General features: G+C 33.8%; 1 protein-coding gene across 3 annotated transcripts in view; it reads left to right on the top strand.

The window, feature by feature from the left end:
• Positions 1-22,971, top strand: part of SLC30A9 (solute carrier family 30 member 9) — a 34,941-nt gene extending 11,970 nt beyond the window's left edge. Inside the window, exons 9-18 of one of the 3 annotated variants that reach the window (XM_015624930.3) lie at positions 1,035-1,137; positions 2,924-2,979; positions 4,267-4,402; positions 4,845-4,884; positions 5,324-5,395; positions 5,856-5,963; positions 6,887-7,052; positions 12,247-12,376; positions 15,034-15,147; positions 16,691-22,971. In XM_015624930.3, the coding sequence (XP_015480416.1) occupies positions 1,035-1,137; positions 2,924-2,979; positions 4,267-4,402; positions 4,845-4,884; positions 5,324-5,395; positions 5,856-5,963; positions 6,887-7,052; positions 12,247-12,376; positions 15,034-15,147; positions 16,691-16,735 (970 nt within the window). In that variant the 3' untranslated portion in view covers positions 16,736-22,971. The other 2 variants (XM_033513360.1, XM_033513361.1) reach the window with 2 other exon arrangements.
• The last annotated feature ends 270 nt before the right edge of the window (positions 22,972-23,241 follow it).

Raw genomic sequence — 23,241 nt, 5'->3', positions numbered from 1 at the left:
CTTTCAGGTCCATGCAGATAGCAATAAGGTAGCTAAATTAGTCAGTTCAGTCCAGTGCAATAGAGGAAATACTTTCGGAAATGGTGGTCACTGATGTAAAATGTAACTTTGTTTCCAACCAAATCAGAGGATTTTAACTGCCTTCTCAGAATCTGTTGGGTTTACTTCCTCTAACTTGAATATAATCTCTTGCACGTGTTAAAATATGCCCCTAGAAGATGTTGTTAATAACTTCTTATAACACTTAATTTATTTAGATACTTAAAAAATTGGCAATAAATTAAACTCATGTTAAAAAAGAGAGAGGAGGAGATTATAACTCTAGTCTCATTTTCTGTGCAATTTATTTGTAGCAGTAAACCTACTGATTTGGATAATGTTTGAAATGAGAACGTAGACTTGGATTTTGTTGTTAATAGTTACCTTTGCACAACATAAGACAATGTTTACTCCAGTAAACCTGCAGCTGTAAAAATGTTTTCACAATTCACACAGAATTGTGTGTGTCATCTTAATGGAGAAGTTCTATAGATAATTTTTTACAGTGGAATCTAGTGACAGCCTTGTCTTCCTGTTCTCTCACATCACTATCCTGCTGAGGATGGCTCAGACTGAGGTTGAAGTAAGGAACCTTGCTTATAGTATTGGGTGAGAATGTGTAGGAGGCAAAGAATTGAAAAAGTAGAAAAGGAAGTTAAGACTTGTATTCTCCCTCTGGTAGAAAATTAATGTTTCTGAGTAGTGAGTGTGATGGTAGTTTTCAGGAGGTGTAACTTATTTGGGAGTGCTTAGAAGTTAATGATTTCTGAAAAATAAATTCTGTATCTTTATCAAGTTTAGCTGAAAGGACTTCTTTCACAGTAACTATGCAGAAAATCTCTCTATGAATTGTATGTCTGCACAGCTCTCTAATTATTAGACTGATATTTGAGTTTACTCCTTTGTGGCAGATAGCACATGATTGTACAGCACTTCTGGTTTTTCTGGGAATATTAAACGTCAAATATTCTGTTATTTCTGCTTTTTGTTTTCAGAAATGGGTTGAATTTTTTCTTTAAGCTACTTGCCTGGGTTTACACGGGTTCTGCAAGTATGTTTTCAGAAGCCATACATTCTTTAGCAGACACATGTAACCAGGTGAGTATTTTTTTCCATTCTGCTAAAAGTAGTACTTGTAGTAAAACTGGAAATAAAGACAGATGCTTAAAGTAGTTGTAGAGCACTTAAAAAAAATAATAGGATACTTCTTAATTTGTATTCATGTAAAAATGAGAAGTCAGAATGTAGATACTGAAGTTCTTTAGAAATAAATTGAAAGAGGGGAGTTGCAGTGAGAGAAGTGTACTCAGCTACTTCATGGATCATGAGTGGTACTTGAAACTAAAATTATTTTGGTTAATATTTTGGTTAAATGTTAACTTGAAATGCTTCTCCTGTCAGTTATTCTAATACAATGACAGACTTTGTTACTTACTCATCTCTAGATGAATAAGAATCTAGATGAATAGAGAATCTGAGCATCTTTTCTTTTTCTATTCCTAGATTTCAGCCTCTCACAGCACAAGTAGCCATATATGTGGCACGTTTGCTTTGAGAAGTGGACTGGCAGGCTCAGAATTGGACATATAATATTAATGTTCAGGGATAAAATTAATGTTGTTTTTTCCACTGTTTTCTATAGTGTGCTTGAAGTATATGTTATGAGACCTTGAATTGATATTGCAAGGCTTCAGGGGGAGAAAAGTCAAGCTAAAGAAAGGGTTGAAGGAAAGGCTCCTGCAGCTCAAGCAAGTGGAGCCCTTGTGTAGATTGTAACTCATTAAAATGCAACAGACTTGTGCTCCTCCAAATCTGAGGAGTCTGTGGAGCCTTAGAGCAGACTGAATATCTTGAAAAGTCTATTAATATAGTTTTGAGTTGGATCCAGTGTGCTTCGCTGTCCAGAAAGACTGAGTTGACAACTCACATTTTGTTTGATGGTTTCACACAACCTTTCAGCTGTAAAGTGAAGACAGGGGTGCTTCTAATTCAACTGATACTACTTAAATTTATAGGGAGCCTTAAAGTGTGAGTTTTCACTTGGCCAAGTGTGTCAATGTATAGGTGAACCAAGTTTGATAGTGGTATTATATACATTGAAGAGCTATTCTGTTTTTTAAATAGCAAAGTTGAATATTCCACTGGAATGTGGAAGGCTTGCTTTGTTTTTTCAAATAATTGTGTGTGTGGTTTAGGGAAAAAAACACAGGAGAAACCTTGCTGCCTCAAATCAGCTTGCTGCTGCTAAGACTAAAGTATCTGCATTTTAATACTGGTTACTGTGTTTCCTTATCAGTACTCTTAAACAAAACATGTGCTTTGCAAAATTCAGGTCTAGATTTGCAATTTACTGCATCAACAACTTAATACATGCCTAATTAAATATATCCCAGATAGGCAATTTAGATAGCAAGGGGTTATTTCTTCCTTCAAAATATGCTGAGAAGTTGCAGTGTCAAGTTACTGCTTTAAATGTTTTCATCACCATACTATACTACAGTCTCAGTGTAATTTCTCTTCAAGAGGGAATTATTTAAATAGCTTTGTTCCCTGAGCAACTTCATTCCTTCATGCTGAAGCGCAGCAGCACTTGTGATTGCATGTAATGTTCATTTTCAGTTGAGATTCTAAAATTATAATTAAAAGTAATTATATATACACACCATATAATTGCATATATATTATCTACATAGGTATAACTAGCAATTTTTTGGGAGTGGTAGATTCAGATGACAAATTTTGAGGATTATATTCCAGCTCCAATAAGATATCTGTAGCAAAGCATATATACAGTTCAACAAATTACATCTGTCTTTACCTTTCAAGTTCAGTTGATACCAAATGTTTCTAATTTTTTTTTTTTTTAACCTCCTGTCTTATATAGGCATTGCTAGCTTTGGGCATCAGTCAGTCTGCAAGGACACCTGACCCTAGTCATCCGTAAGCTTTTTGAGTAAATAAACATTTTGGTAACTATATATAGGAGTAAGATCAGTTCTTGTTTGTGCATCACCTTGTTCTTTTTAATTTGCTGTTCTGTATCATTTCTGAAACGTATTGCTTTTGTTTTTACAACAAATAAAATCAGAAAGGGTTTTCTTTAAAGTTCTAGGAATTGTAGTTTCAGTGCATATGTTGGGTTTGATGCATATGCTGGTTTTTTTTTGTATACTTTTGCTATATTTTATTTTAACTGATGTTTTTTTCTCTAAGTTGTTCTGGGCTTTTCTGCCTCTTCCAACTAATAGATCTACTTTTTAAACATTGTTCATGTGAATCACAGGATTTTTTAAAAATAAAAATTACTATTCTCTTCCTTTTCTCAACAAAGTGCTTTTATGCAAGCTAGTTACTTGTACCATAAGTAATTGTGTTTGACATAAACTGTTCTTTGTTTATATCTAGTAATAGGGATATTACTTGGTAAGTTCTTACAAGTTCATGAAAGTTATAAGCTCAATATTTTCTGATATTTTCTTGGTGTTCACCTGTTTTACTCCTCATGTTTGGACAAGCCATTCATTCTTTAAGCACTAGATCAAAAATATATCTAATTTATGGAATTTGTTATGCTTTTTTTTCATTAACAGCATCATTAAAATTTGAAAAGCTTAAATTTGTGCAAAAATTCATCCTATCTCATTTCTCCCTCTCATTTCTTTCCCTTCTTCCTCAATACAGACAAAAGAAATGCACTGTTTGTAGATGGAATTAAAACCAAAGAAAAGGAATAAACACAAACTTTAAATATTGCTTTAATTCCTTCACTGCAGTTAGAAACTGCAGTGTTTATTGTCTGTACTTAGCTGAACTACTGGGAAATGTATAAATTTTATTCCCTTTAAATTAGCTTTATGAATTATGTAGACTGGCTGCTCACAGAAGTAGAGTCCTCATTTAGAAGTAGCATTTCACTAAAATCTAGAAGTGACACAAATGTTGTCTATTTTGGGGTTTTTTTTCAGTCATTGTGCAAAAGCTAATACATCTGTTTAAAAGCAAGTTAGAAAAACATTTATGCTTGATGTCCTTGCATGTATTAGATACCCTTTTTTAAGTAGGTTTTTTTTTTCCCCTTGGATTAGATTGGATTTTGCAGCTTTGTCTTAAATAGATGCTATATCATATAATGATAATTTAAGACATGTCAAAATTAATGGCATTCCTTGAGATTTGTTTGTAGAGATGTAGAATTTTGTATTCCTAAAATATTTTTCTTTCTTCTAGGTATGGTTTCACAAATATGCGCTATATTGCCTCCTTGATTAGTGGAGTAGGCATTTTCATGATGGGTGCAGGACTTTCTTGGTATCATGGGATCATAGGTTTACTCCACCCTCATCCTGTAGAGTCTCTTCTCTGGGTGAGCTAATCTCATTTGGTATTGTAGTTAACACCAGTAATTTAAGAAAAAATTGTGGCATAATCTGAAATTCACTTCCTAAGTTGGTTTGAATTCCAACACAATTAACTCAAACCATTCTTAATGAAAATGTGTTTTAAGAAATAAAAAAAATCTTTAAACTGCAGTTGATCTTGCAGCAAAATGACCTGTTCTCTAAACCCTGCATCTTCCTTTTACATCCCCTGCCCCCCCCATCCAAGAGGTCCTCCTTTCCTGTTTTGGACTATATTGCATGATTCAATTATTACTGGTTTCCTTCTATTTAGGGACAGTTGCATGGCTCAGTGGCCAGTGTGGCTGTGGAATGGATGTTTGGATAGCCTGTGTTGAAGAGATCTGTAGAAATATGCATATAACATAATATAGTATCCTATCTGATATTTTCTTTTTTTCCATACAGGCATACTGCATTTTAGCAGGTTCATTGGTATCTGAAGGAGGTATGTATTTTAAAGTTTCTACTTAAGTATTTGTAATCTTTTAAGATTACAGTGTCATTAATTACAGTAGTAATTAATCCTTGTTTACACAGTGAAGTTTTGAGCTCTGTTGCAAATACCTGTAAACAAACGAAAAGTGAAAATTTTTCTTTATTATATAAGTCTATATAGTAAGAAGTTGAAGAACACATAACTTGGAAAGTAGACATGGATTGCCTTTTTGGTATCAATGAATATAAAGCTATCAATGAATACAGCTCTTCTGATTTGTATGGGAGACATTCTTGTAGAAAAGAAAGCAACTATACTTTATACAAAGTACCAATAATCAGAGCTTTCTTGATGATATGTTCCTATGATATTAAAAGTTCCCTCTTTTCAAAATAGAAACAAGTCTTTTTGCATCTAGCAATTTTCAGCAGCAATTTTGTTGTTTCAGCCACCCTACTTGTTGCTATAAATGAAATTCGGAGGAGTGCTCGAGCCAAGGGTCTTTCATTTTATCAATATGGTATGTATCATTATAGCAGTAAGTAAACACAATCTGTTCACTAGCATTTGCATAGTGATAGAAAAAAAATTCTATTTTTCCTTTTCCTCTTGCCTTTATTGATCTGTTTTCTAGTCTACTAACAAATAACATTTTGCAAATTAAGGGAAAACTGTTGATTTAAGAGCTACTTAAATAGGTGGCTAAGTGCATGTATTTTTCATGATAAATGCCCTTTTAATTTTTCTAACATTTTTGAGAAGCTTCCATAATTGGGCTGGTACTGTGTATGTATGAATGCATTTATGGAAGTGTGAGCATATGCAAAAATTCAGTTTACACCAGTTTATAATTTATGCAATTATACAATTGCATAAATTGTTCTTTTAAATTGCTGTTGTTAATATAGTTTAAGTACAGAGCATACTGTAGTAAAGCTAAGTTTTCAAACAATGTAACTTTGTTTCTGTTGTGTGTGCAGTTGTGCAGAGTCGTGATCCAAGTACCAACGTGGTGTTACTGGAGGATGCTGCAGCAGTTCTGAGTGTGGCTGTAGCTGCTACCTGTATGGGTCTGACTTCTTTAACAGGTAATAATCTGCACAGAGGCAGGCAGAATGTGGACTTTTTCCCATGCATGATATGAACACAGAGCATTTAGTTTATATTGGTTAACTTAAATATGTCTCTACACTATGTAAGCAGATTTTGGAGCTATTTTGTCATACAAACAAAGTTATTTTTTTACTAAAGGTAAGGTGATCTGTATGCCAAGTGTTTCAAAGTATGTCTTTGTTGCATAGTTAAGTTTTCTACAGACTGGTGATTACTTTTTCATCCCTTTTTAAGTATTGCTTTTTTAAGGAGAATAAATACTGGAATTTTGTTTCTTGTGGCTTCTAATGACTGAATTGCAAGTTTAATTTTTTATATAGAAGAATTTTTTAATATCTCATTTCTAGTTTCCTTCATCAGCTTAAAAACACAGTACTATTTCTATAGGTCTGAACATGAATAAGTGTTTAAAAGTTATTGATAAGTAATGTATTCTAGATATGGTTAATACTTGCAAATTTTTGAGTTACTGATAAAGAACACTGGATTTTGTGCTGCTACCTATGTTTCTGTGTATGGAACTTTGTGTATAAATTTATGTTTACTCATACAGAAACACATATGGACAAGAGTTTGCTCATTTATTAGTTCTGCAGGAGACAGGAGTGGTCAAGGGACATGAGGGACTTAAGGCTTTGCTTTATGATAAATTGTTTTGTTCCAGTGTCATCATGTTCCTCAGTAGGAAAAAATTTCCACTGAATTAAGAAAAAAAAAAGTAAAATAAATGACCAATTAAAAAAAAACAAAAAAAAATGACACCAACTAAAAAAATCTCACTAAAAAGCAAACCCCAGAAAACCCCTCAAAACTATGTACTCTCTTTAGTGGTGAAATTGGGATTCTCTAATATGTTTTAGAAATGCTCTGTGAAACTAATTTGATGTATCTTGTTTAGGAAACCCATATTATGACAGTGTGGGGTCTCTAGGTGTTGGAACTTTGTTAGGAACTGTGTCAGCATTTCTAATCTACACTAACACTGAAGCCCTGCTGGGACGATCCATTGAACCTGAACAACTGCAGCGGCTCACAGAGTTACTGGAAAGTGATCCTGTAGTAAGGTAAGACATCTTTACAGCTCAGTCTCTAATATAATCAACAAAAAGCAAGACAATAACATTTTATGAGAGAAATCTGGTAAGATTATTTTTGTGTGGAATCTTCTATATTGGGATTCTAGGATCTTTATTATTGCTAACTTCTATTTCTGTGCTAAAAGTTTCAGTGAAATAATACTTGTACCTCTCAGGTGTTCAACAGCTGAAATGGCATAGCAGATACATTCTAACAGTCCCATTGATTACTGGAATTGACAATGACCTAATGAGAAAGCCATCACAAACTTGAAACTATTTTCAAAATCATGAAATGCAAGCATTTAAATGATACTGTTATGTTGCTTGAATAGTTTATTGGCACTTAAATATTTAAATTCTGATACTGTTAATAATCAGCGTGTGGAATTCTGTAGCAGTTGGCAGGATGTGCTGCAGTAGCATTATGACTCAATGGATTCTTCATGTTACATGCTTATAAAACTAACTTATTGCTAATTTCTCCTTCTTAGCAAGTCTGCAATTTTTAGTATACTTATTTTAGTATTTGTAGTTCTAAAATCTTGCTTAAATGCTTCTCAGTGAGCTATTTTAGCTTTGCCCTGTTAACCTGGATTTAGAAGCAAACTTCTTTTTGTTTTGTTTTAAATCTTTATTTGGGAATATATTTCTGTGTAAATCAGCTGAAATATTCTAGTGTTTTTTTTATTTGTAGTAATTTTTGAGCCCATTAGTTAATACCAGAGTACTTGACTGAAACCAAGTGCTGCATCATCACAGTTCCAAGCAAGAGTTCTGGTCGACTTGCCCTTCATTGCAGAAACTGAACAACAATCCTATTTGGAGCAGAATTCTGTCAGAATTTTCACATGTCAGTAAAATTTCTCCTAGGCCATGTACCATTTTTATTGTATTCCATTTTGTAGGTGGCTCTAACTTCTTAACATAGCAGGCTTAGTTCATGTTCTTATTGCAGTAGACATTTCTTTTAAAACAAGAAGTACCTTAATTTTAAGAAAAGCATGAATAATAAAAGAACTTCTGAGAAAGTGCAATTTTTTATTTCTTTGAGGTTAGAAGCTGAAACATATTTAGGTGCTTATCATACCCTCTGTATGCACTTTGTCTTCAGTTACCTCTTTCTTAGATACATTATGTTACCAGCTTTGATTTCTCTCAGTACCCAGTTTGTCTTCAACCAAGTTTTTACAACCAGCTTACTATCTCTAGCTTGGTTAATGTACATCTTCTAGCAACACACCTGCTCTTAATCTGAGTTCTTCACAATGTAAATTTACATTACCCTTGCTTCTTACTAGGTATAATTTGAGGAAAAAGCTGAAACAAATAAACCAAAGACATATAAGGAAAAATTATAGCAGCTGAAATGAGGAAGCCTTTTAACTTTAAGAATTTCTTCAAAGGGCTACCTATATATTTTCATCATAAGCTTTGGACTTCTAGGAGTTGCCAGCGTTTTCTTGAATATTCAGACTCTCACATTTTCTTAAATGGAGATGTGTAGTAGTGTGTTGTAGTCTTACATATCCTTCTGACACTAAATGTAAAAGAAAAAGCTCATGATTACTGGCCTGCTTCTTAATCTGTGACTAATACTTTCTTGTTTATTTCAATCTTTCAGGGTTTTCAGTTCTCAATGCTTTTTGCAGCTCCCAGAATATTCCTCCCTTGTTCTTTCAGACATTGTTTGCAATGTTTATTTTTAGATGTGTTTTGCCAAATCAGAAGGAGATGTATTAGGGAATCATTTAGTATTCATCAGAAGGTATTTTAGATCCAAATTAACAAGAGGATCCAGGAGCTCTGATATCTACTCCCTCAGCCCCTGTTAGCACCACCACTGAAGTTACTATTCTAGCAGCAGCTTGCCTGAACATCATGATCCACTGCTAATTATGAAGTATTTGATTATCAGACAATGCTAACTACTGTCCTATTAAAGTAAATATCTGTGGTGGTGATATTTTTTTCAACTAAATCTTGATATTTTAATATTTTTTTATAACAGGATTGTTTGACAAGACCTATATTCCCTAAAATCTTAATGACTGGATGTTCTTAATATAGAATGCTTCTCACCACCTTTCTCACTATTTTTCCTTCACTTCTCAGGTGAAGTTGTCCTCACTTAAATGGATGGACTTGTTTACTCTTAAATTTTGGCACAGTGTTGTTAATTTGGTTTAGTTTTTGGTTTAATTATCATCAGTATTGCAAGATGAGAAATTAATGCACCTTTACAGTTATTCTTAGTTCTTTTACCTCTTGACTATAAGTTATGGAACCTGTTGGATTAGAAGCATTTTTATTCCATTTAAATATCCAATATGCTTCTCTGCTATTAGTAGACAAATGGTTTGTTGTACTAATATTTGTTGCTTTCTTAGGTCAAGAAGCCAATTACTGTATGTTTTTCCTATTCTGTTTCATCAGTAACGATTTTCCATTTCTGTCTAGTAGCAGACTTGTTTCCATGTTACCCTTTGGTTTTGATATACTTAAAAAAAGTTGATTTGTATCACACTCAGTGACCTTTTCTTCTGCTTTTCCTTTCAGCTTGTTGGACTTTGTAATTTCTCTTTTAGGCTCATGGCTCTTTATTCCCCTTTATTTTCATTTTTTCTTAGTAATTTCTAGTTGTAACCGATATTTAACTCATGATCCTGAATAGACTTTCAGAGTTGTTCTCAGCTGGAAAATTATTTGATTTTATTTTTGCTGTACAAACATTGAATTCTTAACTCTCTTTGACACCTTTGGTGCATAAATCATTCTTGTGTTCATCTTAACTGAACTGTGGGAGATTAGCCTTTCATAACTGTGAAATAAAATATGTGATGTGGTACAGACTCTGTCCTGATTCTGTTCTTATGGAATTCAATCACAGATTCCTAGGAGTAAGCTATTCTTAGTGACAGTTTCATCTTTAATTTTACTTCATTGTAACAGCTGTTGTGTAGTTGTGCTTCTGTTATGCTGGAAAATCTGTCATTCTGATTTAAATGAAAAACAAAAATATTAAAATTAATTGCTCAAAACCAGTAACTTGATGTTCTCTGACAAATTTTTCATTGATTTAAAACTTGCTCTTTTCCCTAGAATTGATGGTGTCTACTAATCATCCAGAAGCTTCCATAAGCAAGCTTTGTACCTTAACACGTTTATATTTTTGAATGATTAGTGATTTTTCTCCTTCTGACTCACTGTCTTATCTTTCCTGGGCAGATTATATGCACTAAGGTAGACTGTTTTCTTTCACATTTATAGAATATGCATAATTTCACTGAATTTCATCAGTCTACTGCTCAATGAAAATCTCAAATATTACTTGTTCTTGCTAAGTTCTGATAAGCACTTGATATGTCTTCAACATTTTTGAATCACATGGCTCCAAATTCTCTTTATTAACCACATCTGTTATCTTAAATACCTTCTTTGGGATGAAGTAGTTTGATGCCATCTACTTTACTCCAATTAATACTGTTTTGATTTGATAACTTCCCACGGAATAGTTGTGTGAATTGGAATGGAGCTGGAAAGTCTTTATTGCTACGAGTAAGCTGATAGTACTTTTAATCTGCTTAAATATTTACTAAGATGTATATTTTGGTGTCTCTATATTGAGTTCATGTTCTATTTATTTTTTAATATGCTTACCTCTCCTCCAACCTGAATATTATGAGAAGTAAAAATTTCCTGTGATTGTTCATCTTAAAGTTTCTGTCTCCTGCTCTTTTTTGGCTGTTCATTCTAACAGGCTCCTCCCAACATACATGCCTTTTGCTTTCTTCCTGCACTGCCTGTGAAGTTTTTTCTTATTTAAAAACATTCAGATGCAAAGAAGCATTTCTAGTTGGGAAGGGTAAATTTGCTTAAGACAAAGGGCATGCTAAATTTACAGATTTTGTGAAATTGCACAATTTACAAAAAGAAATGTAGGTATTGCTGAATTGCTGCAATACTGCGTTGTTGCATTCTAAATTTTGTGTTAGAATTTACCAAATAGCCAAGAATGCATTTTTCTGTTAATAAAACTTTAAGTGTTTCAAATCTTTTATACTTGTTTTACTTTGAAAATGCCGGAAGCAAGAATCTGAAAAATGTGAACCTCTTGTGATTTGTGTCCCATGTTTTAATCTCAACTTATCTTTTCTGACCTTGATGGAAAAATGTGGAAACTTCCTCTGCAGTGGCAATTTTGAATTTTCTTGGCTTTGAAGATAAACTGAGTTTTTGTTTATATAATTATGAAAAAAATCAAGTATTTTATTTTGTGTTTATATCACTTTTGAAATTCATCACAGTATATCTTGGTCCTGAGTTTGCTTCTTATACCAGAAAAATTTAAAGCTTGTTGTTTACTACCTATATTCACATATTAGAATTTGTCCAACAAGAAACAAAACCCTGCTACAGAAACCCAGAATTTTTCAAAGGAAGGACCAAAATATAAACATTAGAGATTTCATTTTCTAGTATTTATTAGGAGCCTTTAAATAAATATACATTTTCAGCATTTACAAACAGGTGTATTTTGATAAGCTGTGATTAATAGTTCTGAAGGATCAAAAATTTACATATCAAACAAAATATCCATAACTTATGTCAAATGTATTTTTGAAAAATCTCCAGGAGATCATGCCTCTGCCAATGTCAGGAAAGGACACTTCTATAATTGCAACGTGTCCTTTCATTGATTAACAACAGATTATTGTTCCTTTCTGTAGAATTTAGGGTACTAGACTGTTAAATAGCATCACGTATATGCACAAAAACTTCTCAGCAGTGGAAGAAAAGTTGGACTTCAACTTTTAACATAGAATGGGCAAGTTCTCACATTTTTAATTGTGGATTTTTTTTAATATACTGTTAGTCTAGTTCTAAATCTGTGATGCTTCTAGTTGTCTGTCTTTTATTGCAATGATTTATAGATATGTTGGTGTTGCAGAGACCTGTGGAAATAATATAACTGGTTAAACATAAATAAATATTTAATGGAAGTGGGTAAATATTTAATGGGTGGGTAAAATGAGGCTATTTTGTCAAAGACTGACCTTTTAAAATTGCAGGATCATTTTGCAGTGACAGTATTGTTAACATGAGATATCAAAATAAAAAAATAAACTAGTGGTTTGTTCTGTGTTGTTTTACATTTTCTTTAAAAATGTGTGTGTTTCAGAGCAATTCATGATGTTAAAGCCACAGACATGGGAATGAGCAAAGTGAGATTCAAGGCAGAAGTAGACTTTGATGGACGTGTTGTTACTCGGTCTTACCTGGAAAAACAAGACATTGAACAGCTGCTACAAGTATGTGTAAAAAATTGCTTTTGTAACCCCCACTATTTGATACTTTCTAATTTCAAGTACCTCTAAACCCAAGACGTGCAATTGAATGAGATACATTTCACCTGTTCATTTGAAGGGTTGCAGGGTTACTTTATGTTAGTGTTTTAAATGGACTTAGAGGTAACTGTATTATGTGGTACTGAAAAAGACCTACTTTTGGCCTGAGAAGGAGGAAAGTAGATTTTTTTTAAACTCATTATCCTTGAGATTGGCTCAGATGGTCAGAGCTAGGTGCTAATAATGGCAAGGTTGTGGGTTTGCTCCCTGCATGGGCCATTCATATAGGTGTTGGAGTCAATAACCCTTGTATCCCCTCCAACTCAGAATATTCTATGATTCTGTGATTGTTTTCTTTGAAAATACAGATTCTTAAAAAAATGAAATTTGATGTGAACATAACTCTTCCAATACATTATTGAATTACAAGATCTGCAGTTAAAACTTGAAGCTTGTCACCTGCAAAAAGGCACCCGTTTTGGCAGAGCCATTTGCCCTGGGTGTTGGTGATGCAATGTTGGGGTTTACAGTTCCAGCTGTTCAGGCTCAGTGTGAATATGGATTGCTTGTGTCACATGATTTAGCATTTTGATGACATTTAAAAATTAACCATCCTTTAGTGTCAGTCTCTTGATTTCAGTACAGTTCAGAGTAGCTTTTCTTAAACCCTCTTTTCAACACAGAAATTCATAACTGTTCTCTGCTGTATGCTATATGGCAGAACTGTGAAGTATGAAGAAAAAAGGAGTTTTAAGTGAGCAAAATGTTTTGACAAGACAGTGTTTTTATTTTAATGGATACCTTGCTTATGTATATTTATGTACAAAATTTCTTTTCTACCCTTTCAGAATGAAATACAGATGTCTGCATTTTGTCTGTCCATTAAACATGTCTTAGAAGTTACATTTACTTTTAAATTTTACACAGAAATTTTTAAATCATTAAATCAATTTTAAAAACATGTTAATGTCAAAATAAGAATTATGTATGTGTATGTAGAGTGCAATATCTGATCTGTTCATCTACTGGATTTCAATTTAATACATTTTTGAGAGGAAGAGTGCTACCAGCTCTGTACCACTGAGACGCTGCAAGTTTGCCTGGTTTTATATTGCCAGTTGCTTTGCTGTTGCAGTTTTTAGTACTCCAGTCTTCTTTTAAAGGCTTTGTTAGCTTTTATTCTTTTCTTGCTATTCCCTTTGGCAGTTGTGTACAACCATCACTAGTTTTTCCAGTTCTTGAAGTATTGATGGGAAAGATCTTCCCGATTGATTCTAGGTTGGCAATTGTTTCTTACACAGGTCATTTTGTTTCATGTAGTGAGCTCATGTCAGCTATAAAACCATCATTGAAGGATGGCTCCTTTCAGTAGGCTTCAGGCATCTAAAGTCAAAAGCAGTGTGCTTGCCTTTTGACCTATACTTTTTCAAATAAGCAGCTCATTCAACTAGCACTGCTGTCAATGTTATTCTTTCTACAGTTGTGAAATATTTGTTGAAATACTGTCATTTAGATTACCTTGTTTTTTTCCTTGTTAGACTTGCTATGATTGTAGTCATGGGTTATTGCGGTTGAGATATGTTTTTAAGCTTGCTCAATTACATTATTCCTCTTCAGTTTTAGAGTAGTGAGAAGTCAAAAGAAGTTGCTGTCATGTACTCATATGTACAAGAAGAATTAGCTGCTTCATAGTTTGTGTCTGTTTGAAATAACCTATTTGTCCTAAACATGCTGCAGCAGAGATAAACTACAGGACAAATGGCTTCCAGGCAGCTTGATGTGAGACCTCTAAGGAAAGCTCATGGCTTTAAACTGAAAGGTGATGGACATAAAGTAGATATAAGAAAAAAATTCTTTACTGTGGTGGCTAGGTTGGATGGGGCCCTGAGTAACTGGTGTGGCAGAGAGTGTCCCTGCCTATGGCAGTGGGGGAACAACTACATGATCTTTAAAGCCCTTTCTGACTCAAAATATTGTAGGATTCTGTGGCAATACTGTAGTACCTGCTTTGCTGCTGCTTATGTCTGTGGTTTTTTGGAGGATGGAGTTTAACATCCTGTCTTCCTTAATCTCATTCCTTCAGTTTCATATGCTGTTGGTCTCTTAGTCTGAGTTCCTGTCAACCATCTTCAAGTTTCTGATATTATGGAGGAGTCATATTTACAGCAGCATTTGTTGTAATCCTTGTGGACTTTCAGATGAGTTGGTTATATGATGCCCAGGCAGTGTAATGAAACAACAAGAATGTAGAAAATGGAGAAAGAATACATGGGGATACCCTGCTCTACCTTGTTGTGAGGAATACTTCAGAAACTTCTAGAAAATGAATGAAATTATCTATACTTATTTAGAAAGTTAAGGAGGAAATAAATTAAAGATAGAAGGTTTTGTGTCAAATGCAGGTGATAATGACAGAGCCAGCTGTTTTTATTGAATAGATGCTACTCTTCTGTGTCTTTGAGACACAAGAACAGATGATGTTTTGAGAGTAAATGGCAAAAGCTGAAGTGTTTTGTTTAGGTTTTTTTCCCTCCCTCTTGAAATATGTCAAGACCCTCTGGAGTGTTATTCCTTTATTTTCTTTTCCTCATCTCAATCTCTTAAATTTAATTTCTTCCTAGGAAATTCAGCAAGTGAAAACCCTTGAAGAATTAGAAGCCTTTATGCTTAAGCATGGTGAGAATATCGTTGACACACTGGGTGCTGAAGTAGACAGACTTGAGAAGGACCTGAAGGTAAATTTAACTGCTTATTAGTGAGTGCTTATTCTGTGATATATTTTAAACAATATTGCTGCATCTAATTTCTGGGATTTTATTTGTAAATATGAGAGAGGGAAAGAAGCTGATATTACAAATGCAGTTTTTCTTGCTATAGTATTATCTACATTCTGACCACCAGCAAATTCTTACTTTACTACTGATCTATTTGTTACATTTTTTGTTCAATTTTATACCAACATAGAACAAATTTTCATTCAGTAGACCTGAATATGTCTTTTTTAGATATGTATTCTCAGAATGTCAGACTATTTATAGGCTGTTGAATTCTGTTTTGGCTGCAAAAAAACAAAAAAAAACTGTTTGGCTGCAAAATTCTGTTTGGGTTTTTTTTTTTTGTTTTTGTTTCTTTGTTGTTTTTTTTTGTTTTTTTATTTTAACTGGTTCTTAGAATTTTATCAAATATATCTGGGTGATGGGACTGCTACTCAAAATCTTCACTCTTGTTGAAGTCATACAGTGTTTTACTTTGTAAAAGCCTCTCAGCTGTCTTATTTTTTTTTTCATTCTGCAATTTGAATATCTTCTAGCTGATGCAAGAAAGGGTTGTTCCTATATTTAATTTTGTAAATATATGGGGCCTGTCAGTCTTAGCTTCCTGGTGTGAATTCAGAATTCCAAGTATACTAATCTCCAGATAAATCCAGTCCTGCTATGACTATCTCTTCTAGCCATGAGACACTACTCAAGAGCATGTCTGTCCTTGCTTGTTATATTTCATAAGTATTCTAGTTTAAGTTTCTATCCCTAGGGTTATCCTGTTTAAGAATCAAACTATTATTTTTGATTTTAATTGCACCATCTGAATCAGTTCTTCATGTGTGGTTTTTGAGGAGCAGGATCATGCCTATATTTTTTATAAACATGGATGCTGCTTTTTGGTATAGGTATATATATAAGGATTGTGTTGGTATTGAATATGCTTTACGAAATATACTAGTCAGGTTCACTTGCTGGATGTCTTTGAAGTCATGACTTTCTCATGGATTATACAATTCATGTAATGGTGATAACGTATTTCTATAATATCAGAAAATGCATATTTCTTAATAGAAACAGTGTTCTGAATCTTTATAAATAGCTTCAGTGGCACAGAACAAATTATTTCAGCAATCTTGCCTGTTATTAAGGAAAGTATCTGTTAAAACTTTACAAAAGTGAGATACGTATATATACCTGTATCTGAAGAGTTTTGTATAAAACTCTACTGCCTTGTTAAAATTGAGAGCTCCTCCATACTTTATAAAGCATAAGAACTAATTTATCCATGATGCTCAAAAGTATTTTTCAATTAAAAAGATGACTTAGCCTTCTCAAAATGCCTTATAATATGGGGAATGTTTATTGAAACTCTTCCTCATTTTAAAATCGTCCCTATGTTACCCAAAAATGGGATTTGTTATCCAGTTGACAACATCATACCAGAAACACATTACTTGTAACCACATGCAAAAATGTATTTGAATATGTTCAATATTGTTTTTAAATTTTATTTCAGCAACGAAATCCTGATGTTCGTCATGTGGATTTGGAGATACTGTAGACTTGAACAGGAGAAATCTTCAGGTTGCTGCCCTCAAGGAAAGAAGTCACAAAGGGCTGAAAAGCTTCTGAGATTGCAGTGACCTCAGCACCATACCTCGCTTCCTTTGCTGTAGGCGTCCTGGACTGTTAGCACTGCTTCTGTTTCTGGAAGAGCGCTAGACTTGCAGACAAAAATTTCCATGGCAAAATCAGTTTCAAAAAGCTACTTGAGTTAAATTCCACAGGAGAGTCTGTCCAACTATATTTACTGTGATTCAGAACTTTAAACTTGAGGTTTAGTTAGGCAAATACAGCTGCCTGAAACTATACAAAACATATAGTTTTTCCATTTGTGTCCCTTTGCAGTCTGTTTGCACTTCTTTAGTTTCTTTCAAGATATCATTAAAGGTTCTTGGGAGATATTAAGATTAGATAGGAAGAGTTTGTTCCAGTGGAACCTGCCAACCTTAAATTTTAATATTTCAGCTGTGTGATTGTTTCACAGTTTTTCTTTTCTATGAGATAAATTGTTTCAAATGGGCACTGGCCTTATCTCAAGTACCATGACATGGAAACCTGCTTTTTGCCACCATTACGATTTCAACTGCACTTCAGGAAAACAAGGCTTTTCACCATAGAGGAACCAGCTGTGTGGGTTTAGCCAGAGTACATTAACTTACTGTGAAAAATTTCTGCATACAAATTTCGGTGCACTTCCTCTCTTTAAATTTTGTTTGGTTTTTTTCCCTACTTTGACACTTCTTTTCTTATTTGTAAGTATCTTCAGATGTAATATGGGAGATATTTATGGTAGTGCTTATTAAAAGTTACCTGGCATTTTTGGCTTTTTATATTTTAATAGACTCTATTGCCAGATATGGTCTTTGCTGGAAGATGCGAGAGATGTAGCTGGAATATATAATAGTAAAAAATGATCTATTTATAATTAAACTAATGAATACATTGCATTTTTAATTTATTTGCCTTTAGATATTACCTGAATTCAAAACCACTTAGTCTGAATTTTTTGATAACTTGACCTTGCTTGTTTTGGGAAGTAGAGTAATTCTATCCGGTGGTTCTCAACAATCCAGAGATAAGTGATTAGTTTATAACTTTGAAATGTGAAATTCTAGAATTGTGTTCAATTGTCTCAAGGCTTTCTGCAGTAGGTACTCAAGTTGTACCAGATTCTGTAAGACCCAGCCTTTATTATTAATAAGGCCATGAGTACTGAACATGTAAGTGGAAATATAAGTGAAATAACCATATTTAAATAGCACTGAGGAAAATTCTTTATGCACTTTAATGTAAAATAAGATTTGCTTGTGGGTGACAGGTAGTAATCAGACCATCCTAGTAACTCAGTTGCTGATTAATGGCTGAATTGCTGCAAGAGGAAATGTTGATGTGAAACATAAGTCTTCAAAAATCAATGTAAGATTATATTATAAGCATTGCAGCAAATAATTGTGGAGACCAATATGCCCAGATTCGACTAAAAGTATTTTAGAATTTTTTTTTTTTCATACTAGCTGTCACCAGTGAACAATGAGAATTTAAAATAACATGCCTTTTTGACAACTGCAAAGCACTTTGCATGCTGGTCATTTTAAGCAGAAAAACATTCCAAAGTTAAGTTACAGATGGGGCTTCACATACAGTAATTGTGGATGAAAGGATCTCCTCGGTACCCTTTTCCATAATGTCTGTTCATTGGTGGCTTCTTTATAGCATATTACCTTATTATGGCTAATTCAAAGGAAGGCTTACTTTATCTAGTTTTCTCCTATTGTAAAACTAGTTAGTATATTTAAGCCTGATGATTTAAAATGCAGTTTAAAGGTAATTTGGAAGTCTTCCATATCAAATAAATAAGGCATATTTTAGCACATTATAAATAATTTACCTTTCTCCTCGCCCTTCTATGTAAAATTCATCTCATCTCAGTATGCACTCTCCTGGTATTAGTCTTATTCATGAAGAGCACTGGAATCTGGTAACGCATAACATGTTTCTTCTCCCTAGAATATTTATATGGATTTTGAATTTGTATAAACACATTAATAAACCAGTTATTTCAGAAATCAAAAACCTGAAGAGAAGTAAAACTGGGAAAATGTTCTTCCTGCAGAGGTTAGTGAAGACAGCCAGTGTTATCCAAGTGTTTTGCATGCTGGAGTTACTGATGAATGAATAGTGTCAGTGTGCACTTTGCAGGGAAGAACTTTCCCTGCAAGGTTAGTAAACGTTATCTCAATAGCAAAGTGTTCCTGTATCATTTTCAAAAGGAGGTATGAGCTTATATTCTTACAGGACATCTGCTCCAAAAGCCTATAGAGTGTTTTTTTACTCATTGGAGATGTAATTAATCTGAATTCTGATCTTAGTTTCCTTATTTGAGTCAGAAAAATACTCACCTGCACCTTTTGTTTATATTCCAAGATAGAATTGAATTCCTTGTCTCCCAGTTACTTTACTGATTATAGCATCACAATATGTTAAATTTAAGATGCCAGGACTTGAATGTTTTGGGTACATTACTGTTGACCAGTCTGAGGACACAGTTGCTTTTTTTAGTGACCTGGATGGTGATGTACCACAAAAAGGCAGGCAGTCTGCTTTTGGCAGTACCTTGGAAGTTTACATGTCATGCAGTTGGATGGAAGAACAGATTCGTTGAGCCTGCCAGGTTGGAAAGGCATAGTAATTCCAAGCTGTTACATTTTAATTTATATGTTATAATTTGCAAATTGTTTTTAAAAGATGTGACATTTTTACTGCTTTTTTTCTTTAACTGTCTTTATAGTCAAAACCTTGAGGTAACGTGGGTCCACTACTTAGTTTACTTTTCTTTTTATGTTTTTGGGGAAAATGATTAGCTAATACATTTACATGATAGAGTCCTCAGATTGAAGAAATGTACATGTGTGGAGGAGTGAATTTTTCTTTATCACAAATGGTATTACAAAATTATTTTTTTTACTGATCTTAAGGAAAAGAAGTGAGGATTTACCTAACAATAAAGTTATATTCTAGGATTTTTTCAATTAAGGTGTGCTGTTTTAAAATAATTTATTCCTGTACACTGGCCTTGCAGGTTCTATTTTTTTCAAATTGTGTTCAAAGTATGGCTGCCCTCTTTGCTTTGTGGAAGACTTCTTACAATGCTGTGCAGTGACTCAAAATTCTGTAAAACTTGCAATGGTCAAAAAACTTGTCTCAGTGTTCCAATATGCTGAATGATCTTAATGTATTTTAAGTCTGAGGTGGCTGGATACTAATAATGTTTTTCTGTAAAATATCTTTTTCTGTAAAAGATAAAATTTGGAAGTGATTATCTTTCCCCCAGCAATGAACTTCAAGTCTAAGTTGTCTTCATTATACACTAGAATTCAGCATTTTATGTGGTGTCCCTTTCTCCCTCCACTTTTCAAGTATTTATTAAGGATACAGTGGTAGTCATAAATACCCCAGTGGATTACTTTATTGCAGGAACTGTTTGGTGGTTTGTATTCTGGTCCAGAAGTAGTGAGGGGAACACATTTCTTAAGGACAAGTTTGTATCCTTTATCCCCTGTGACATATCCTTGAACTGAAGGCTTTTTAGACTCTTATTTTTTCCTTCCTTGAATTCTCACACAGATTTTATTGCTTTTTTTGAAGTGACTCTTAGAGGAAGAAGCCATTATGAACATCTTATATTTTTAAAAGTAGGGCTAAATTCTACTCTTGGTCTGTGAATTTTGTACTGTACTTCTTGTTCATTAATAGTTGAGAATAGTGATTACTGCTCTGAAAGCTACAAACCATGTTAACCAAAACCAAGTTTTCTGGTTCTATCAGGTGCAGCTTTTTCAGCTGTATCTGGAGACTCAGTTTTTGAGAGATTTCTACTGCCCCCTCTTTGGTAAAGGAGAGTACAGGAATGTTTTTAGGTATGTTTTGTCTAAGTTATATATTAATTGCAGTCCTGTGTCCTCTTTATATGTAATAATTTTGGCTGCTTTTTCTTTTCTCTATTACAAAGAAAAAATATGCATTATAGAATACCTCTAATAGTGACGAGTACATCAAATACAGTCTTCATTCAAAGAGTTTTTATGCCATTGTCTATTCAAAGTGTGTCAGTTTTTGAAAATTGTCAATGATGTAATCCTTTTTCTAAGCTTGACTTAGATGTTTTCCTTATAGAGGAAACCAGAGCACCATATTTAAGATTTGAAAAAAAAGTGTTTCCTATTATGGTCATATGTTCTTGAGGCATTTTGGCATGGTAGAACAATTGATGAATATTGACTCCTGTACAAAACTTGCCCTTCTTGTGCATACCTAAAGGCTTACAAAAGTGAATATAAAATAACAGTGTGCTTTTTTTCCTTCTAGCTTAAGTATTGTGCTGCTTCTGTTCTTATTGTTGGCTCTGAATAGAGAGTACCACTGACATCTATCTCTCTTGCATTTTACCTGCATAATGTAAATGAGAAGTTGAGATGTACCAAAAATATTTTTTTAATAGAGGGTTTGTGTAGCTTAAGTAATTTTTCCTTTCTTGTTAGTGAGACACAAATCATTAAGATCAAAAGTAGACTATATTACATAAAAAACAGAAATAGGAATCCAGTCTCTAAAGCACAATAGTTCAATTTTTGAAATGTATGTCCTTTGAGGAGAATAAAACGGATGCTCTAGGTTGGATGTATGGTCTATAGAAACTGCAGTCAGTCAGGCTTTGCTGAAGCAAAAGAAATTAAACTAAAGGTATATGATAAGAAGAATACAAGGAAGGAAAAGACCCGAGACATTGAGCACTTGGAAATAGGAAAGGATGAAAATCATCTAGAAAACTTGTCCAGAAATAAGAAATAATGATTGGAGAAGTAAAGAACAGTAAGAAATGATATTTTATTAGAATGCACAAAACTAGGTAGGATGATGTTTTCTTTCTTTTGCCAATATTCTGAGAGTTGGGTAATTTTGCCAGCAAAAACTCTTTTTATTCCTGTACTGAAAATCAGAGCCTCTATGTCTTGATATGGTGTACAGCCTTGAAGGTAGCCTGTTGGTCCACTGAAAAATGCTAAGGGTGATGTTGTAATCTCGGTTTTTGTTGGTGAGGTATGTGTTTGGGAAGTAGAGGGTGAATAATGTTACTTGTGGAAGTGGGAGCTGGAGTGAATGAAAATGAAAATTAACTGATTCTTTTAGACAGAAGATGACTGAAGCACCATACTGAATGTGCTGAGGAAAAAGAAGTGCTCTGTTCTAAGGTCTACAGAATTCTTGCAGTGGACTGTAGTCATTGATGAATACATGAGTCTGTATATTTCAATTTGCTGAGATGTCTGTGGATAAGCAAGATTTCTAATTAAATCACATTCTGAAAAGGAGATAAAACATTCAAAATGTAATGTGAAAAGGATGTATGTGTTTTAAATAACACAGACACTACAGCACATTATAATAGATGGACAGAAAATACTCTGTATTATGTGGGGCACATGTGGACATTTTTTTTCATGTGTAAATCAAAGCCACCAATTAAAATAAAAGGTCGTGGTTACTTTTTACAAGTGTTACACTAACAGTAAGCCCAGTCAAATATTTGTGTAGCCAGCATTAATAGTTCTGTTCTGGGGAGGAGGTGCCTGTTAAAATAGTGGAATGCTGGTCCATAATCTAGCATAAGTTTGGTTTTTGTAATCTAAGTTTAGACTGTTTAAAACTTTAGAGGTTTTGATCAGCTGCTTCAAATCTGAAGTCAGAAGAAAAAAAAAAAAAGCAATGATGTATAAATAATGTAGTATAAAAGGGATTTTGTAAGTTTCTCTTCAAATGAAATATGCTGAAGAACTGTGTGAGAAGTGTTCAAAAAATGCCTAAAGCATTTGGAAAGCATTTTGGCCATTGCCAAGATGGTATTAAATTTCAAAGTCAACAGTGAGGATTTTTCACTTGTGGTAGAACTTTCAAGGGGCAATCTCAAAGTCAAGATCTATTTTTCCATGCAGCCTTTTAATCGGATTCACCAGCCCCCTCCCTACCCTGCGCCTTGCATTTTGGTGTGTTGGCTTTTTCATTCTGTGTCTTGGTTACTCCATATTAGTATGGAGAAGTCATTTTGATTTATGAGGTGTAGACATTGGAATACTTACCTGCATATGTTCTTTGTTTTGTAATTATACTTGAATTCAGTGCATTCTGTATCATGTCTGGAAGTTGTAATTACTCAGTAAAATGTTACATAGCCAGTAAGGGTTGTGTTCTGTTAATTTAAGCAATTTTACATGTATTGGAAAAGTAAGCAATAACAGTGGCTTGAAGCAGCTGATGATTCGCTATGTTTCTGAATTCAAATTGCATATAATTATTTTATGGATGCAAAACAGAAGTTCTATCCATCTATTTGTACTAGTTATTCAATCTGCCTTCGCAACGCTGGCACACACTGTTCAATAGCATGCGCTTGCTGAGGGAGCAACCTGCCCAGGCTGGCCAAGCCCTGCATTTCTTCTCTGGGACCTC

The sequence above is a fragment of the Parus major genome, chromosome 4 (assembly GCF_001522545.3).
Source record: "Parus major isolate Abel chromosome 4, Parus_major1.1, whole genome shotgun sequence".
In the NCBI taxonomy this organism is placed as follows: Eukaryota; Metazoa; Chordata; class Aves; order Passeriformes; family Paridae; genus Parus; species Parus major.
This window is presented reverse-complemented; position numbering and strand designations above follow the sequence as displayed.